The following is a 14,705-nucleotide window of genomic DNA, read 5'->3' on the forward strand; positions in this document are numbered from 1 at the left end:
CCAGTTCTGCTTGAAGACTGTCGGCGTCAGAGATGGTATGGGCATGGTTGATCAAGGTTTTGAGAACACCCATTGTTTGTGCTGGATGGTGGCAACTAGTAGCTTGTAGATACAGGTCTGTATGAGTGGGCTTTCTGTACACCGAATGACCAAGCATGCCATCACTCTTTCGTCGCACCAAGACGTCTAAAAATGGCAGACAACCATCTTTTTCTATCTCCATTGTAAACTTTATGTTTTCATGTATGGAGTTCATGTGAGGTAAAAATTCTTGGAGATGGTCCAGACCATGCAGCCACACTATAAAAGTATCATCAATGTATCGCCAAAATACTGTCAGTTTAAAAGTGGCAGAGTCGAGTGCTCTCTCCTCAAAATCTTCCATAAAAAGATTGGCCACCAGGGGAGACAAAGGACTCCCCATGGTGACACCATCAGATTGTTCGTAAAATTCATTGTTAAATATAAAATATGTAGAGGAGAGAGTGTGCTCAAACAACGCTGTAATGTCTGCACCAAACATATTGCCAATGAGATGTAGTGAGTCCACCAGAGGCACCTTTGTGAAAAGTGAAATCACATCAAGACTGACCAATAAGTCGTTGCTATGCAGTTGTAGTGACTGAAGTTGGCTGATAAAATCACCAGAATTCTTTATGTGATGTACACACTTGCCTATCATTGGTTTGAGCAAAGATGCCAAGAATTTGGCTAGGCCGTAGGTGGCTGCTCCAATGTTACTCACAACTGGATGTAATAGCACATTTTCCTTGTGGATCTTAGGCAGTCCATATAGCCTGGGTGGAACTGAACTGTTTGGTTTCAGTCTCTTGATGACCTCCTTCGGTAGAGAACTGTTTGATAAAAGTTCTGCTCTTTTTCGCACCACTCGGCTCGTGGGATCCTTATCGATGTTGCGATATGTTGAGTCACATAATAAAACATTGATCTTATTAGTATAGTCATCCCTTGGTATGAGGACAGTAGCGTTTCCTTTGTCAGATTTTAAGACTACTGTGTCCACATCTGCTCGTAAGTTACGGAGGGCTATCCTCTCCTTGGGCGAGATGTTACTCTTCATTGGTGTAACTCTGGTCAATACACGGCAAGACTCTCAACAAACTTCCTCCCATTCATCTGTATCAAGACGGCATACAGCTTCTTCAATGGCACTGATGAAATTCATTAGTGGCGGGGAAACAGGTGTGGGAGCAAATTCAGTCCTTTTGCTAGCACAGACACAGTCGCGTCATCTAAAGTTTTCTCTGTCAAATTAACAACAGATCGTCGAGTTGGAACTTCCTGCTGCATCTGTTTAGAAAGTCTGTCAATCTTGATAGTTTGCCTCATCACAGCTTTATCATGGCTCCAGTTTGCCCATACATCAAACTTTTGGAGTTCGATTATCAATGAGTCTGTGGTAATAAGATTGTCTGACAACGAGACTCTCATCAATCGAGATAGCGGTTATCAGCTAAACTCTGCTTGGAGTCCTGTTATAGAGAAACTTCATAGTTGATGTAGTTATCTGCACAAAGATGAAAATCGACCTGATATCAATACACCAAGCTTTCACCGGGGAGGGCGTGAAGCGTAGCGCACGGAGCTGTTATAAACGCGCACGCTGAGCACCGCATGCGCAATGTCACCTCAGTATGGCTTTAAATAATGGAGCTCAGCGGGTACTCGCCAGTACTACAATAGTGGCACTCACCTGAAGATGGCCAGAAGACTCTGTGCCGAAATATCGTGGCAGGACGTTACTGATATCCGGGAGTTCTCCCGTGTTTTTATGGAACTATCTTCAGAATTTCTAAAATAATTGGGGAAGTAGCAGCTAAAGAATTATTCAACTTAGTGTGCAGAATCTATGAGACTGTAAGCATACCGTCATTTGTAGGTATCTTAGTGTTTCAGTTAGGTGGATTGAACAATGCTGTGCTGTATGGTGGAGCTCATGGGAATGGAATGCTCAAGTTGTTTTTCCTGTAATTAGTTTTGGAGGATTCATGGAGATGTGTCAGTGGTTACAACAGAAGATGATTGAGATGAGGGTGAAGAGATTGATGGGATGAGTGTCAAGGAAGGCAGTGTCATGAGCACATTAGATTAAGTTCACCAGAGGTGTGGTTTTTAGATGTTTGCTTTAGATAGAAGGTAGAGGGGTGGGTGTCTGGGGAGAGGAAGAGTAATGAGTAACACTCGTATTGTTGTTATAGATATAGGTGTAGGAGACCATCACCTGCAGAGAAACTGTGACAGAAGCCATATGATCTGATGGGAAGGAAGATGTATCTAGAGACAAAGCATTTCAGCACCTTGATAAAGACTGAGGTAAGCCTAATCGATTGGTATGAAGAGAGCTGTTAGATTTTAGACAAAGGAGAATTATTGAGTTTAGAGTATGCTTGTTTACAGGCTCAGTATCTTTTTATATTGGGTAAATTATGCATGTGTCTCTGTTATTGGCAGTAGCATTTTAGTGTGTCCTAATCATGAGTGTTGAAGAAAGAGTAGTAGATTTGGCATGACTGTCTGCTCTTTCATAACGGAATTTTGTCAAATGATCTTTCACAAATTCCAGAGAAATTCTGGTTGTACATAATGCCAGTTAGTGCACTAGAGTTTTGCCCCATCACTCCCAAATGAGACAGGAACTGAAATTTAGTGTCTCAAAGCAAAAGCTGAAATGCTGAACTTCATATCCAATGTTCCTTTACACAGGAAAACCCAGGAGCATCAGTCCAACTTAATCCTCATACCACTGAAAAGATTTACTGTCAGTGGTGTTGAGAAACAGCTGAAATTTTTAAAATTGAGAAAAGTCCCAGGGCCCAATGGAATCCCTGTCAGATTCTATGCTGAATTTGTGACTGAGCTAGCCCCTCTTCTAACTATAGCTTATTTTAGATCCTTTTAACAAAAAACCATAGTAGAATTGATCCACAAAACTACCATCCACTAAACCTGATATCAAATTGTTGTAGAATTTTAGAACATATTCTGAACACAGACATAATGAGGTAACTCTAACAGAATGACCTCCTCCATGCTAACCAGTGTGGATTCCAAAAACATCAATCACGCAAAGCTCAACTCATACTTTTCTCACATGACATTCTGAAAGTTTTGCATCAAGGCTATCAGCCAGATGCAGTATTTCTTGGTTTCCAAAAAGCATTTGATTCAGTGCCACATCTATGCTTATTGTCAAAATTATGATCATATAGGGCACCAAGTGAAATTTGTGATTGGATTGAGGGTTTTGCAGTAGGGAGTATGCAGCGTGTTATCTTGGATGAAAGTCATCCTCAGATGTAGGAGTAGCATCAGTGACAGCTTACTTCAAAATTTCAAGGGCCAAAATTAAGTGAAGAATCTAGAGATATTCTTCAGCCCCCTATGTATTGCCCTTATGTATTGCTGTTCATGTTGTATATTAATGACTTTACAGATGATATTAATAGTAACTTCAGACTTTTTGCAGATGACACAGTTATTTGTAGTAAAACACTACCTGAAAGAAACTGCATAAACATTCAGTCAGATCTTAATAAGATTTCAAAATGGTGCAGAGATTGACAACTTGCTTTAAATGTTCTGAAATGTTGAACTGTGTACCCCACAGAATGAAGAAGCATAGTATCCTATGACTATAATATCAATGAGTCACAGTTGGAACCAGCCAACTCCTATAAATTCTTGGGTGTAACATTCCGTAGTGCTATGAAATGGAATGATCACATAGGCTCCATTGTGGGTAAAACAGATGGTAGACTTCGGTTTGTTGGTAGAATACCGGGAAAATGCAATAACAAATCACTCATGAAACCCATTCTGGAATATTGCTGAAATGTACGGGACCCATTCCAAATAGGATTAGCAGGGAATATTGAATGTACACAGAGAAAGGTAACAAAAATGGCCACAGGTTGTTTGACCCATGGGAGAATGTCACAGAGAGGCAAGAAACTGAACTGGAAGACTCTTGAAGCTGGAAGTAAACTATCCTGAGAAAAACTATTTATAAAGTTTCAATAACTGTCTTTAAATGAATCTACTACAACCAACCATCATTCTTATAGACATCATGAGGACAAGGTCAACTAATTACAGCAGACACAGGCATTTAAACAATCATTCTCTACGCTGTCAACATGTGAATGGAATAGGAAGAAACCCTAATAACTGGTAAAGTGGGACGTACACTCTGCCACATACCTCACAGTGATTTGCACAGTACAGAAGTAGATGTAGATGTCAAGAGTTTGTACAGAGAAGGTTGATGTGGGTAGATGGGATGAGTGAGTATTTGTATAGTAGCTTAAATTGAGGTTTGCTGAAGAACAGAATCAATATTAGTTATGTCGTCAGGATTTTAGCTTCTTATCTGTGTGTGGATAATGATGATAATGATGTTTGGTTTGTGGGGCGCTCAACTGCTTGGTTATCAACGCCGATACTAATTCCCAACCTTTGTTCAGTCCAATCTCGCCACTTTCATCAATGATGATGAAATGACGAGGACAATACAAACACCCAGTCATCTCGAGGCAGGTGAAAATCCCTGACCCCACCAGGAATTGAACCCAGGACCCCGTGCTCAGGAAGCAAGAATGCGACTGCGAGACCAAGAGCTGCGGACCATGTGCGGCTGTACTGCTGGTAGGCATTTGAGTTGGCATGATTGTAATTGTGGATTTGTTTGGGAGGGAAGTTATGGGATCAGTTTTGTTCATATGGAGAGCTGCTGAGGATTGAAAGGTGGATTGATTCATGATTACCTCTAATCAGATCAAGGACATCTTCATTTATGTGTCTATTTTTGTTAGCAGATGCTATTACTGTATCAGGTGTGGCAGGGAAGAGATACAAGGTCTTCTGCAAGGAAGGCAGTAAACTGCTAAGTTCAGCTGAGCAGTGACTACTGATTTTGAGGTTGGTGGAAATAATGTAAGGGGGGGGGGGGGGGGAGGGGGGAAGATATTGGTCAAATTTGAAGTAGAATTTATATAGGATGGGATGGCTCATACAAATATACTGTGTGTGTCTTCTAAAAAGCGACAATCACATTTTCCTAGGAGTTTTGTGAGATAGGCCTATTTGCAATTTTTTTTTTTTTTCACAGTATGTATATGTAGTCAACCCAAACAAGTACTGCTCATCTATTGATTTGTTTCTTGTAACAAACAAAAGTTTTTAAAGTGAAATTTTATATTTAGATTTATTTATTACCATATTTAAGCATTAACAAATGCAGTTAATGACATTGTAAGCGTGCACGAGCTCTTACATATACAATTACATAAATAACATATGAGATGTAAAAGATATTTTAGATCATTATTGTCTACCAAAATATGAAATTATCCATCATACTGCACATGATATAGGCCTACCCAATACATTCACATAAATAAGTTGAATTTAAATGAAACTACAATAATGCTTAGTGTCATCTTTAGGGCACATTTTGAACTCTTCTATTGTATAAAATGCTTTTTTCACAAAGCTATTTCTGCATGACACTTCCAAATATACTCAGTGACGCATTGCGTGTCTGTACTGACAACATGTTAAATAGTTTTACCCCCATGTACCTCTAGCTTTCTTGAGTTTCCTTAAGTCTAGTGACTGTGATATCAGTCTGTTACTTTTTGTATATATTATTTTGATGAGCAGTTTGTCATAATTTGTGACTGTGTTGGTATTCTTTTGTATATATTAGACAAATTATTTAAAAAGGGACTTACCTGTTTGTGTGTTTTCAGTTTTTTGAAATGTTGTCGATGAGACTCATTATTTCTGACTCCACAAATGGATTCGACTGCCTTCTTATGCCAACCAAGAACTTTTTTTGAATGCAGGGTAATTCTCCCATAACAAAATGGCATATGTCAGGTGGGTGCATTGTATGCATTCAGCAATAACTTATCACTAACACAAGACCTTAGTTGACCTAACAAATATATTGCAAGTGCTAACTTAGCACAGATGCAATAGGCTCTTCCATGTTAATTTCAAGTCAAGATGGCACCTGAATGGTTTAGCTGAAGCAAAATCACTTCTATTATCATTAATACATACGCTAAAGAAGAAATTTACAGTTTTTCATGATTAATACTCAATTCATTGACTTGGAACTACTTATTGGCTGCTCTGAGATGCTCCCTACTTTCCTGCTTTAATGTTCATAAGTCTTTCCCAGCTGTAACAAAACTGGTATCATCTACATAGAGTATGGATTTACACAACATAGAGCTGGGAAAGTCACTTATACAGGGTGTTACAAAAAGGTACGGCCGTACTTTCAGGAAACATTCCTCATACACAAAGAAAGAAAATATGTTATGTGGACATGTGTCCGGAAACACTTACTTACCATGTTAGAGCTCATTTTATTACTTCTCTTCAAATCACATTAATCATGGAATGGAAACACAGCGCAACAGAACGTACCAGCGTGACTTCAAACACTTTGCTACAGGAAATGTTCAAAATGTCCTCCGTTAGCGAGGATACATGCATCTACCCTCCATCGCATGGAATCCCTGATACGCTGATGCAGCCCTGGAGAATGGCGTATTGTATCACAGCCGTCCACAATACAAGCACGAAGAGTCTCTACATTTGGTACCAGGGTTGCGTAGACAAGAGCTTTCAAATGCCCCCATAAATGAAAGTCAAGAGGGTTGAGGTCAGGAGAGCATGGAGGCCACGGAATATGGTCCGCCTCTACCAATCCATCGGTCACCGAATCTGTTGTTGAGAAGCGTACGAACACTTCGACTGAAATGTGCAGGAGCTCCATCATGCATGAACCACGTTGTGTCGTACTTGTAAAGGCACATGTTCTAGCAGCACAGGTAGAGTATCCCGTGTGAAATCATGATAACGTGCTCCATTGAGCGTAGGTGGACGAAACTAAAATGTCCTCTAACATGGAAATTAAGTGTTTCCGGACACATGTCCACATAACATCTTTTCTTTATTTGTGTGTGAGGAATGTTTCCTGAAAGTTTGGCCGTACCTTTTTGTAACCCCCTGTATATATTACAAAGAGTAAAGTTCCAAAAACAGATCCTTGTGGCACACACTGCATGATATCCAAGACATTTGACCTCATACACCCATTCCATAGAGAAGCCTCATACTCAACAATATGTGTTAATACGCGCTGCAAAACATGAGTAATAACCAACGGAAATGTTGAAAAGACTGAATTGGCAGATTCTCGAAGAAAGAGACAAATTACCCAGTGAGAGCTTACTTCACAATTTCAAAGGCAAATACTAAGTAAAGAATCTAAAGATATTCTTCAGCCCCCTTTGTTTTGCTGCTATAGGAACAGTGAAGATAAAATTAAAATTATTACAGCACTTACAGAGACATTTAACCAGATTTTCCTCCCGCACTCCATACTGAGTGTTTTTCTTATTTAATTTTCATCCGGAAACTGAACACAATTCAATTCTTTCACGGACGATGTTCTCAAGCACACAAAAGGCGTGACATCTCAAATCAAATGTATCACCGAAACTTTTACGGCACTTATGCAGTTTAGCAGGTACGGAAAAAATTTTTCAATTTTTTTCAAAATTTGATCGATTACAGACAAATTTGATACGCTGATTACGAATACGATATTTATTTTCGCCCCAGTCAATTATTTACATCAAAAAAATTGTTTTACATTTTTTTAAATTTTTTTATTTTTCAATATTTTGTCGATATAGTGAATTCTGATGCGCTGATTTCGAATATAACATCCATTTTCATTTTGCCTTGACCGTCGGCGATATCTTCTGCCCGATAAGCGCGGCGCTGCCGATGACGCAACATTGCGTAATACACTAACTAATCAGTATTTTCAAATCATAGGCGGCCGCTGCCGCATTCCAAAAAAAAAACTCCCAACCTAACCTCAAGTGGGCTACGCTACAGATCACTTTATTTATGAAAATACAAAGTACAATCACCAACAAACTTTACATATTCACCCACAAAGCTCTCCAAGCCAGATACATTTGGAATGAAAAATTTTTTCCGTACCTGCTAAACTGCATAAGTGCCACTTTTACGATAAGCGATACTCTAATGTCAAAGAGAAGTTTCGTGAGTCCGTTTAATATGCGACGCACAGGTTTGAAAACCGAAAAACTCAATACTTTGGACGAAATTCATTTTGAATATTGCCGCTACGAAGTGCCACAGTGCAGTGAGCAGACTGCAGAGACGTCTATTGGTCCGCGCTCGCTGCCTTTCTTTTGTCAATCATCGCTTTTGCCTGTCTTTCTAGGCGGGCGGGTCGTAAGAATTGCGCTGAGTTTGCGCCGCAAATGTCAGTTCTATTTCGAAATACAAAAAGAAATATTTTTTTGACAGGTGGTTGAGCGGTCTGCTTAAGACCAAGACGACCAATCGCTACCATTACCAAATTGATATGAGTTGTTACCGTCATGAAAACAGGTCTTGTCATCCCATATCGTTACCATGGCAACACGAAGTAACTGTTGCGTCTCAAAACACGTAAATTAAATGAAACAGTAGTGTGGTGAAGTACTTTGGGACATGCGACAATGCCCTGTGCTGTTTGGGTGATGTGTGATATTGAGCGCGATTGTAATGTGGTTGATTTGTGAAATTAGAGCTGAACTTTGGAATAAACCAATGAGTTGTCGATATCAACCCGTGCCCAGCTGTGGACTGTTGCTAACGAAAAATGAGTATTTTAACAAAGTATGACAAAGATAACATTAAATCTAAAAATTCAGTGGAAATAACGGATGAAGTGAATGTGAAAGATGAGTACGTTAACAGTGTTATTTTGTCCTGTATCTGTTTCAACACTTCTTAGTTTTGTGTAGACAGAGGGTAATGCAACGATTTTGAGCTCTCGGGAACGTTTATTTATGATCCGTTAATTATCCTCTGCTTGGCTTGTCAAACTATTCCAGTTCTGGCCGTTTTACAGTAGTACTAGCCCTAGAATGAAAAGATAGTGCACGAGTTATTCGTAACATCAATACTTAAATCTGACACTACAACCAAAATTTCAGTCCACGAGGGGGTAGGGCTGTTACATTACTTTATGTTAATATTACATTAGTCGTATTCTATAGATACCATGCAGAGAGTGGCCTTGGGATGTGCAAAGAAAACGGAAATGTACATTTAATTTTATTTCTTTAATTATTTACACAAGTGAAAATTTATTCCAGATTGTGGGATACAGAACAACGACGTAAAGATACAGATTATTTCAGCGAATACATAAAGTTTTGCATTACCCACAAAAGAGTTTGCACTACTTGCAGTAGCTGCACTGTCTTGTTCTAAGTCTATTGTATCTCAAATGTTCTAAAAATTCTATTTCTAAATAGAAGCAATGATCCAATAAGAATGCCCTTAGGCTTTTACAAAAGGATGTGATTGCCCATACGGTTTTAATCTTATATGAAAGACTATTGTAAATTTGTATACCACTGTTTGTTGTGGAAGTTTTGTAGGCTGATGTCTTTATTGACTGGGTATGAGGCTTTTACTATTGTCTTGTATCATGCTAATGGAGATTAACATTTTCATTTATGTCTTTGAAATTCATTGTGACATATTTCTTGTTTGTACATACAGAGAAGCTAGAGAATTGTAAACTTATGAATGAGGTGTTTGCAGGGATCTGTTTGTTGAACATGTGGCATTGCTCTTAGTTCTTTTATGGGTTAAGAAAAATGAAAATGAGCATATGGCGTTGTTGGTTAGGAGGCCCCATCCAGGGAACTTAAGCCGCTGAGGGCAAGTCTTAGTACAGTCAACGCCACATTGGGCAACTTGTGTGCCGGTGACGAGGATGACACCTAGTCCATGAGTGGAGAAAGTCTCCAGCCTGGCCGGGAATTGAATCTGGGTCCGTCGCATAGGAGGCAAGCACGTTACCACTGAGCTAAGCAGGTGGACTGGGTTAGGAAAATCAGTGAACTAGGCCTATGTGGTGCATTACCCCAGAATATAATTCTGTAAAGTAGGATGCTAAGGAATTGAGCAAAGTAGGCAATGTGGGCAATGCTTAAACTTGCTTTAACAGAGAGTAATTATAGACTATAACATATTTTATTTAGTGTTCCATTTATTTAGTTTATATGTGTATGCCACTTGAAGTTATTGTGAAGCCATATGCCTAAAAACTTTGTATCCAGAGAAGATAAAATTTGGTTGGAGTTTATTGCCACATTGGTGTTGTATGTGTCACTTCTTGAACAGAAGTTCAGAATTTTTTTGTGTTTATTGGTAGTTTATAGCCCCCAAAAGAACTGTTTAAATGTGCTGTAGTTTTATCTACAACTGCTTGTAGTCGACTTGCGATGGTTCCTGTAATAAGGATGCATGTTTCATCTGCAAAAGCAGTATTTACTTGTGACTCAATGTTTAGGTCTAAATCATTTATATACAGGAGAAAGAGGGTTAGCCCAGGATTGGATCCCTGAGGGACTCTTTTTCTTTTTTCTTCTCTTACTCTCAGAAACATATCCTAGTATTTTCCTGTAGTTCATGTTTTATTTGTATTTTATGTTCCTGCTTGTCAAGTATAATATTAATCATTTTAGCGTTGTACCTCGCCATATACTTGTAGCTTGCTGAACAGTATTTTGTGGTTGAATATGTCAAAGGCTTTACTTAAGCCTGAAAAATGCCATTGGCACTTTGTTTTCTGTTCATTGTTTGCAGGACGTTGTGTATAAAATCATTGATGGCACTAGTTGTTGATTTATTTTTCATGAATCCATTCTGAATATCTGTGAGAGTTTCATTTTTCTCTAAAAATTTCATTAACCTGTTATGCACCACTTTTTCTATTATTTTACTGAAGCCTGATAATAAGGCAATTGGTCTACAGTTTCCTATATTTGATTTGTCTTCTTTCTTATGAATAGGGACCACTTAAGGAATTTGTAAACAGTCTGAAAATGTGCCTGTCAGAAGAGGTGAATTGACTGCATATTCAAAAGGCATTGAAATGTTTGTAATACATTGCTTTACAGTGCAGTTGGGAGTACCGTTAATTCCTGATGACGTTTTCTTAAGAGTTTTACAACATGGATGGTTACGTCTGGAGTTCTTCCACAGACATAGATTGAAGAGGAACATGATCACACTTTGTTTTTCTGTATCTTTCTAGTATCAGGTTTGCCACTATTAAATTATATGTGACATCTGCATAGTAACACCTGAAAAGTTTTGTGCTGTGTTGGGGATTATCATTACTCTCTTATTCTCATGGTTCAGAATGATATGTTCTATTTTAGGGTACACTTTATTTGCTTCCTTTTTATTACTTCCCATACTGCTTGGCTTTTATTTGTGACTCTCTTATGAACTTATCTTTGACCTCCCCACCCCTACGTCACTCTTTTGTAGATTTGACTGTATTTCTGTTGTAGATTTGGATGTATTTCTGAATGTAGCTATTCAGAAGTGGTAGTATGTTATTGTTTTTTCTGTATCTGAGTAATTCTCTTTTCCTTGCTCTTGAGATTTTGTTACTTGTTGGTATCCATCTCTTTTTTGCTTTTGGAGTTTTGCTTGTTATTACTTGTGTTTTGAGAGGGAAAGCAATTTCAAAGTTAACCACTCAAGATTTCAGTACACTTCTCGAACATTTGGTTGGTGTCATACATTCGTAAAACTTCGTAACACATCTCTCCTGATAATAGGGAACTGAATGTTTCTATATTATGTGTGTTGAAATTTCTTGCTGTTACAGTTATTTTGTAGTTCTGGATGGGCAGCAAGTATCTTTGGAGGGTAACAACTGGTAACAACTTGAGTTTCATGATCACTAAGGCTTTACTTATACATCTTACATTATAGTTTGTATCCACAAATATCTGATTCAGGGTTATAGAAGAAATAGGAATAGGACATTTTCAGACAGTGTGGTTTTGAATGTGGAAAACAGGTTTGATCTGCTGTCGCAGTTGGAAACTGATGAGCCACAAATAGATGTAGGGGTAGACAGGACAAAACAAACTTTCAAAAAGTGTTTGACAAGTAAAAAGTCAGAAAAAGCAAGTTAGGTAGTTCACATGATAGAGGTCTTGGCCAACTGTTGCAGGATGTACTAGGGTCAGATTACCAGGTCACAAGCTTTTTTAAACCTAATGCAAGTCTGGGTCAGGTGATAGAGGATGTAGGTTCACTTTGTAAAGACTTCACAAAGGGAGACACCGTGGTAATAGTAGGTGGGGCAGGCAACAGCATAGATAGTAACCGAAATTATTCAATTGAGAGTGATCCGGTAAAGGTAGCTTCAGCAACGAGACATACTGGTGTTGGGCTTGTGCCTGTTCTGGTCTCCATGACCGGGCCCTTTTAAACTCTTCTGTTAGGAGAGTTAATTTAGAGGTGGAACTGCTGCTTGGAACAGGCATGAGGTCTCATATCGGTGTGGTTCCTGTTGACTCTATCAGCAGGTTGGACTATACTAGGCATGGCCTTCACCTCAACAGGAAAGGGAAGGGAAAACTGTGTGGGCTAATAGCAAATAACTTATTTGGGGGGGGGGGGGGGGGGAGGGTTGCTGTGTCACAAGTGGTAAAGCACCAGTGGTTACAAGTGACAGATCAGCAGTTTTTTTAGGGTAGGAAGGGCAGAAACAAAAGTTGTTAAGAAACAGGCTGAAAATGACATTCACATTGATAAAACAGGCAGCCAGAAAGCAAATTTTTATATACACAATTCAGGCAGATAGCCTCTGATTGCAACTAAAGATACTAAAAAATTGGCTGGAAAATTAGGTTCATCCAGTTGTAATTCAGCCAGTGCACAAACTCAGCTATCATTATTGCATCAGAATATCCGAGGACTAAGGGGTAAGCTTAATGAGTTGCTTATTTGTGTTGAAGAATTAGCAAACCAGTTGATATAATCTGCCTCTCTGAACATCATGTGACCACTGGTACAGATATGTTAAAGGATTCAAGTTAGCTTCTAATTTCTGTAGAGGAAATATGGAGACTAGAGTTGTCATATTTGTCAGAAACTGTTTTGATTTCAAGAATATTGATATTAATAAATTTTGCTCAGAGCAGCACCTAGAAGCTTGTGCAACAGAAGTAGTATTTCATAGTAAGTCCTTTATAATAGTAGATACATACAGATCTCCTTCAGGAAATTTTAACCTCTTCATAAAAAAACTGGAAGCTCTGCTATCCCACCTCATGGCAAAAAATAAGGAAATAGTGGTTGCTGGAGATTTTAATGTGGATTTATTGAAAAGCTCTGTCAGTGAACAATTATTTCATTAATGAAGTTGCCTCCACATTTGAGAATTGTTTTCCCTGTTTTCCCCTGAAGGTAACTCAACTCACACACAAGTCAAAAAATAAACCATGGATTACACAAGGAATAAAGATATGTGAGACAAAAATGAGACACTATCTACTATCTAGGAACAGCTCTGAGGTTAGAATTGTAATGCATTACAAAGAATACTGCAAAATATTGAAGCAAATAATCCAGAAATCGAAGCAGCTTTATTATGAGAAAAGGATAATTACATCAGGTAACAAAATAAAAACTGTATGGGATATTGTGAAGACAGAGACAGGTGGGGCCAAAAAGGAAGAGGAACAGATAGCTCTAAAAATAAATGAAACTTTGGTAACAAGTACCGTTAGTGCTGCAAACCTCTTAAACAACTACTTCATTTCTGTTACTGACAGCTTGGGATTATCAGGTTCGGTCAACAGTGCAATGGAGTATCTGAGACCAGTCTTTAAAAGTAACTTAAGTAAAATGGAAATGACACATCTCCCAAAGAAGTAGCATCCATCGTAAAATCCTTAAAAATCTGAGAATTCCAGTGGGTATGATAACATATCAACAAAGCTAATCAAAGAGTGGTCATGAGAATTAAGTTCTATCTTAAGTTATTTGTGTAATCAATCCCTTATCAGCGGAACATTTCCAGACTGGCTAAAATATCCTGAAGTCAAGACTCTATACAAGAAAGGGGATAAAGAGTTACCATCAGACTATTGACCAATTTCACTTTTGCTGGCTTTCTCAAAAGTATTTGAAAAGGTTGTGGTCAAGTGTCTTCCTTAAGCATCTGACTGCAAACGATATATTGTCCAAGTCACAGTTTGATTTCTGAAGGGTTCTGATATAGAGAAAGCTACTTACAATTACACTGAGAGTGTATGTAATGCATTAGATAATAAATTAGAGGCTACTGGTATTTTCTGTGACCTGTGAAAAGCCTTTGACTGTGTGAAGCCTACCATTCTCTTAAGTAAATTAGAATATTGCCATGTCACTGGCAGTGCTGCAAAATGGTTTGAGTGTTATCTAACTAACAGGAAACAAAGGTTGTTGTTGCGAAATACTGGTGCAGTAAGCAGTCAGTTTTCATCTGACTGGGAATTAATTACATGTAGTGTTCCTCAAGGTTCCATTTTGGGTCCGTTGCTTTTTCTTGTGTATATTAAAGACCTCTAATCTCTTACATTGCCAGATGCTAAGATTGTTTTGTTTGCAGATGATATAAACATTGCAATAAGTAGCAAGCCAAGTACAGATTATAAAAAGAGCTGCTAATCACATTTTCACTGACATTAATAAGTGGTTTAAAGCTAATTCTTTGTCATTAAACTTTGAGAAGACCCACTATATGCAGTTCAGAACCTGTAAGAAATTTCCTTCCA

General features: G+C 38.4%; 1 protein-coding gene across 4 annotated transcripts in view; it reads left to right on the forward strand.

Annotated features, from left to right (window-relative positions):
- Nucleotides 1-8,292: 8,292 nt before the first annotated feature.
- The window catches only part of LOC124622612 (sodium channel and clathrin linker 1-like), a 118,533-nt gene continuing 112,120 nt past the window's right edge, over nucleotides 8,293-14,705 (forward strand). For 3 of the 4 annotated variants that reach the window (XM_047148373.1, XM_047148376.1, XM_047148375.1), the window contains exon 1: nucleotides 8,293-8,808. In XM_047148373.1, coding sequence (XP_047004329.1) covers nucleotides 8,723-8,808 — 86 coding nt within the window. In that variant the 5' untranslated portion in view covers nucleotides 8,293-8,722. The remainder of the gene's footprint in view (nucleotides 8,809-14,705) is intronic. The other variant, XM_047148374.1, reaches the window with a different exon arrangement.

This window comes from Schistocerca americana, chromosome 7 (assembly GCF_021461395.2).
Source record: "Schistocerca americana isolate TAMUIC-IGC-003095 chromosome 7, iqSchAmer2.1, whole genome shotgun sequence".
Taxonomy (NCBI): domain Eukaryota; kingdom Metazoa; phylum Arthropoda; class Insecta; order Orthoptera; family Acrididae; genus Schistocerca; species Schistocerca americana.